Source organism: Gracilinanus agilis, chromosome 4, assembly GCF_016433145.1.
Source record: "Gracilinanus agilis isolate LMUSP501 chromosome 4, AgileGrace, whole genome shotgun sequence".
In the NCBI taxonomy this organism is placed as follows: Eukaryota; Metazoa; Chordata; class Mammalia; order Didelphimorphia; family Didelphidae; genus Gracilinanus; species Gracilinanus agilis.
Genome location: NC_058133.1, coordinates 394,292,229 through 394,298,228, shown reverse-complemented (window position 1 = coordinate 394,298,228; position 6,000 = coordinate 394,292,229). Strand labels below are relative to the sequence as shown.

General features: G+C 37.0%; 1 protein-coding gene across 2 annotated transcripts in view; it reads right to left on the bottom strand.

The window, feature by feature from the left end:
• Positions 1-6,000, bottom strand: part of PDE7B (phosphodiesterase 7B) — a 295,299-nt gene that overhangs the window by 32,723 nt on the left and 256,576 nt on the right. For both annotated transcript variants that reach the window (XM_044677056.1, XM_044677055.1), the window contains one exon: positions 4,482-4,613. In XM_044677056.1, coding sequence (XP_044532991.1) covers positions 4,482-4,613 — 132 coding nt within the window. The remainder of the gene's footprint in view (positions 1-4,481; positions 4,614-6,000) is intronic.

Below are 6,000 nucleotides of genomic sequence, written 5' to 3'. Positions count from 1 at the left end.
TTATTTCTTTCTCTTCCTTTCTCCCTTCCGTCCTTCCTTTTTCTTTCTTTCTTTCTTTCTTTCTTTCTTTCTTTCTTTCTTTCTTTCTTTCTTTCCTTCTTTCTTTCTTTCTTTCTTTCTTTCTTTCTTTCTTTCTTTCTTTCTTTCTTTCTTTCTTTCTTTCTTTCTTTCTTTCTTTCTTTCTTTCTTTCTTTCTCTTTCTCCCTCCCTTACCTTCCATCTTGGAATCAATACTCTGTATTGGTTCCAAAGCAGAAGAGTGGTATGGGCTAGGCAATGAGGGTCAAGTGACTTGCCCAGAGTCACACAGCTAGGAAGTATCTGGGTGTTTGAACCTAGGACCTCCCATCTCTGGGAAAAATCCACATTTTCATTGACTTTAAATAACATTTCATTTTTTTCTTTTTACAAAGCTCTTTGCTGAATTCATAGTCTGTGTACATTCCTTCTTAGCTTTTGTTTGTTTGTTTGTTTGTTTCTAGGTCTTAAAATTTATCGAGAATTACACATGTGAATTCCTCACCCTCATGTAGAGAGTGAGGATTTTTGGAGAAGTACTATGGTAGAAACAAGAACTAATTGGCACCTGATTGGAACTCTTTCCATTAAAGGACTTTCCTATTATGATCTAAAAAGACACTTTTCAGACAACTATACCAGCATCAAACTTCCTGACTATGTCTATAGCTCACTGAAAAGAATCTTCCCAGTAGCAAAAACTATTGTGGGTCAATTGGCATTGAAACTATCTTCTCCTCCATGGAGATGATAATAACAACACTAGTAGTACTTATTTGCCAGGGTTATAGAGAGCCACATTCAAGTAAAACACTCTATGTGCAGTGCTTTGCAAACATTAAAACTCTATATAATTGTCATTGTGTAATGCAAATGTAAAATGTAGTGTAAAAAGTGGCAATTGATTAAATCAATCTAATTACCTCATTTTACCTAAAATGAGTGATAAAATGCTTTGCCTAGGCACCTTAACTAAATAGGTGGGAACCCACTTAGATTGAGTTAAATCAATCATAGGCATTCTAATAAAGGGTGAACAGGCTTTGATCAATTTATTGTCTCTGATGAACTACTAGATGAATGGAAATGACACTGTACAGAAATAGTGTTTAGATTGGATGAAGAAACTTGGTCATGCACTAAGGGTCAGATGTAAAATATCAAAGAGAGAAAATCAACCTTATATAAGAAGAAATGCTTAGTGGATAGGGAGGGATGTGCTACTTCCGTCTTAGCCAGAGAAGGATTTCTTCAAAATTCTTTTGGAGGTCCTGAGGACTTCCCATCTTGCCACTAGCATCCTTCTAGTGGAACATTTAAGGGAAATGGTTGCTAACAGACAACTATACCCATAACTAAAAGGGATATTTTGAAAACTCAAGCAATGGGACTTCAGGAGCTAGGGAATCTTTTCGTCACATGTATTCTCTAAGTTTGAGCCCGTTTTCCCGTGGTCTCCATCTACTTGTGGGAGAGTGGGCCACATACTTTTGGAGGGATATTTTATACCACCTGTTCTTATTGTACTCTCTTAGTAAATACCTCTTTCTAAAATAATTCTCCACTGATAATCTTGGGAGCTGTGAGCAACTAGCATTAGAAAGACAACTGCCAACCTTCAGGGTTTATGTTCTCTGACAATCACATGGTAGAAACTATGTTTATTGATTTGTAAATGTTGAATTCTTATAACTTCCTCTTTTATAGAGACTGAGAACTTTGGTTTTCCAAAGAATGTGAACCTCAAAATTTTAGTAAAGAAATCTATTTGTTAAAAGAAGCTAAGAAGCTTTCAGTTTGGCCTGAAATAAGGGTTATTCTCTCTTCCAAAATGAATTTGCTGATTAGCACTTGGTACTTCATTATTTCATTTCTCTACTTTGTGATCTCTATCTGATTTCTTCTGGTTCCCTTTCTTAACCAGAGGATGTTATAACTTTTTAGCTACCATGTAGCTAAGGTCAAGTGCTATGGATTTATTTGATCATGGGAAATTAAAAATTGAATCTAGCCTTGCTCATAAACTATTCTATAATCTGGAAAATTACTAATTAGACAGTTAAAATATTGATAGGTTGATTGATTAAAATTAATTATGGGGCATTTTAAACGTCTAGAGCAGTGATTCCCAAAGTGGGTACCCCCCCCCCCGGGTGCTGCAGCGATCCAGGGGAGCAGTGATGGCCACAGGTGCATTTATCTTTCCTATTAATTGCTATTAAAATTTAAAAAAATAATAATTTCCAGGGGGCTAAGTAATATTTTTTCTGGAAAGGGGGCGGTTGGCCAAAAAAGTTTGGGAACCACTGATCTAGAGCTCAGAGTTTTATGCAATGGGAAAGAATTAGTGAATAGAATATTAACAATAACAATAGCTAGAATTTATTTAGTCATTATTATGGTATGCAAATCTCTTTACATGATAGTTCATTTAATCTTCTATCTGAGAAACTATTGGTATGGTTGCAGGATTTCATGGTAATATGAATTCAAAATAGTTGAAAGTATGTCTAGAATATTAGTACTCTAGACAAACATTTGCTTGATGTATGATATAGAAAGTCTCAAGATATAAAGGATACTACCTAAGCTGAGTAAATTGTGGACTTTTAGAGAACATTTTTGTCTTTTTCAAGTAAATATAGCTCAAATTCCTGTGCTTTCTTCAGTGAAAAACTATATCTTATCCTTATTTTTTTCTTTTATCTTTTCCTACTATCATCAACTAATTACCTTGCAACAAGTTTAGTGGCAATGAGCCTCTCTCTGCAGCTAGATGGCATAGTAGTGGATAGAATGCTGGAGCTATAGTCAGGAGAACCTGAGTTCAAATCTGCCCTCAGACAATAGTTATGTAATCCTGGGCAAGTCAGTTAACCTCTATTTGCCTCAGTTCCCTCATCTGTTAAATGGGGATAATAATAACACCCACCTCTCAGAGTTGTGAGGATCAAATGAGATAGTAATTGTAAAGTACTTAGCAAAGTAGCTGGCACATAGGAAGTGCTATATAATTGTCAGGTAACTTAGCCAAGCTGGTCCTTGGGCAACAACTATGGGGTTTATTACCGCTTCCTATCAAAAAAGACTTTCTATGTGGGAAGGATTTGCTAGGGCTTGTATTTCACTGATATAACCTGCAAGAATCAGAGTTAGCACCATGCCACAATAAGGCATTGATACAGGACTATATATAATGTTCATTATTATGCCCATTTATTAGTTTTCTAATATCCCTTTCTCTATATCCCTCAATCTACCTGGGACAAAAATACTGACAGGGAAATAGGTGTTTTCTATGTTCCTTCCAAGTCTAATAATCTAAGAAAGAAACAGGTTTTTGCTACTTTGGAGGCTCAAGTAAAATTCTGATGCACAAGCCCCTTTAGTCTAGCTCTTGGATTTGCAGATTAAAAACAAAGTAATATTAATGGAATACATGAACTTGCAGGAATCATTGCTCATATTTATTTGTAAACCCTGTGTCCCCCTACAGTGCCTGGCATGTGGGAGAGCCTTAATACTTAATTGAGGGGCAGCTGGATGGCTCAGTGGATTGAAAGCCAGGCCTACAGATGGGGGGGTGGGGTGGTGTCTTAGGTTCAAATCTTGTCTCAGACATTTCCTAGCTGTGTGACCCTGGGCAAGTCACTTAACCCCCATTGCCTAGCCCTCACTGCTCTTCTGCCTTTGAACCAATACATAGTATTGATTCTAAGATGGAAGGTAAGGGTTTAAAAGAAAAAAAAAGAAAGAAGTGATCTGTTCAAGGGCCATTGCTGATAATATAGATTCCAAGACATTTTTAGGAACCCATTCCTAAACTCATCTAGCACAGAGTAAATGATCTTGTGATCTGTTTTTAAAACAGGACTAATTCTTGTCCTCTCAAAACAAATCAGAATTCCTGGAATGACCTTGTCAGTCAATGTTTTTTTTTTTTTTTTTAACCTAGAAGGCTTACACTAAAATACTTCTCTGATGCCCCAATCTGACATGGCGTGATGGGTTTGCCAATGGAGCATAAGCAGAGAAATCTTCAAGTATGGGCCCAGTGATGGGTTGTAAGTAAGTTTACTGTCCATGGATCCATGTTCTAAGTTTAGAGAGGTTTGTCATCAGGCTGGCTTGAGTGAGGCAATTTTTTTTAGTTATAGCAATTGGGGCAGGGCATCTATTGAATTATAAAGGGATTTTTGATCTCTGCCAGTGGAAGGGAAACAAACAGGGATAAGATTACAGGTGATAGAAGTGTTATAGTATGAAAACTGACCCTGGGTAGGGCCATTTTTCTTGACCTGGACTTTACTAATTTGATCCATTTCACTGAGGCTGAGACAGAAGTACAGCTGTCTTTGGAAAAGAGGGAGCCAATGTTGAGTAAGAGGACAACAGCAGTTTGTCTCACTGTCTTCTCCTATGCGGTATCTAGACAAATAAATTGAGTTTCTAAGTTTTCTCACCTGATATAAACTGCAAAGATGGTGATTAGTCTTGATCAAAAAGAGTTGGTTCACCCCTGGGTGGTCTAAATCGTGGGTTACAGCTGACAGCAGTCCAAGCATAATGTCCAGTGGTGTGAGGAAGCTACTGAGCTGTGGAAACAACAGGAAGGGAGATTTACCAGTCTGTTCCTATAGGCTGGTCAATATTTCTTTTTCACTAAACCAAACTTCAAATGAATCATAATAGCATTATTCTGTTTCCTTGATTACGGGAAGGGTATCAGGGCTTCATCAATAGTGACTTTTTCTATGGCTAATTCTTTGGGGTGATACTTACTTGACCAAGTTGTCAAGGATTATAGCCAACTCTCAATTATTCAGCTTGTAGATTATGGAAGCCTATGGCCCTTATTTCCACTGCTAACCTCTTGGTTATTTTACATCTTGTTAGAACTTCCATCAAATTGTGGATAGGGAGAAAAGGAATAAACCAGATTGGCTATTAGCTAACATCTTGGAAAAAGTTTAGCAAAGGAAACTGTTGAGACTACAGTCAATGGCATTCTTGGATTATCTGTGAATTTAAATAGCAAACAATCTTTATCCACAACACATCAGGGCAGGTTGAGAGAAGGCTCAACTGCAGTAACAAAACTGAATTGTAGCATTTGAATGGTACCTTCAGTGTGCTATAAGTGGTCTGGATTATGTTAGAAAAAATGAAATGAAATCCTTTTATTAGCTGCCCAGGCACAACTGCAAAGAGGCTCTTCTTCTTCCTAGCAGACCAGGAGGGGTTATTATCCAAGAAAAGAATTTGGGAACCAATTCACAATTTTTGTGCTATAAAATTCATGAACACCCCGCACCACAGTCTTGAATTGGAGGCATTTTAGGGAGAGATATTGTGTCAGAGAATATAACTTCAATATCACATAGCTGAACCAAAAAAGGGAATGGATATATAATTTTCTTCCAGTTGCTGATGCTTCAAGGTTCCTTCCCCTGTGTTATTTCCCTGATTTTATTCCATGAAGACCATTCCCTCTCTTTGTCCTTCCAGCTCTTGGACTCAACTTATACCTCCTTCCTTAGTTATCTAGCCTTGGAACTCCTAGCTTTGACCTCAGTTGGTCTTCCTGTTCATTTTCTTAGTTTTTGGTAGGAATAATTTTGCCCTTAGACTTGGTTCACAATTTCATAGATTGTTAGAACCACTGAGACCAACTAATCTAATAATTTTAAAGGTCAGACATCTGAAGCCTGAGGAAGCTAAATGATTTGTTCAGGTATATAGCCAGTTAGTCGCAAAGCTGGGACTCAAACCAAGGAATTCTAATTTCAGATCTGGTGCTTTCTTCTCTAAACCTCTCTCTTTGATTTCTATATTTGTTCTTTTTGTGACCATAGTCTGAGTTTGGACCAAAGTTTGGCTAAATTACATATAGCTGTGTGTTAAGGATTTTTTTTTGTTATTAGATTTTATTTTTATTTACCAATTAAATGTAATAAACAAATTTCCACATAAGTTTTCCCA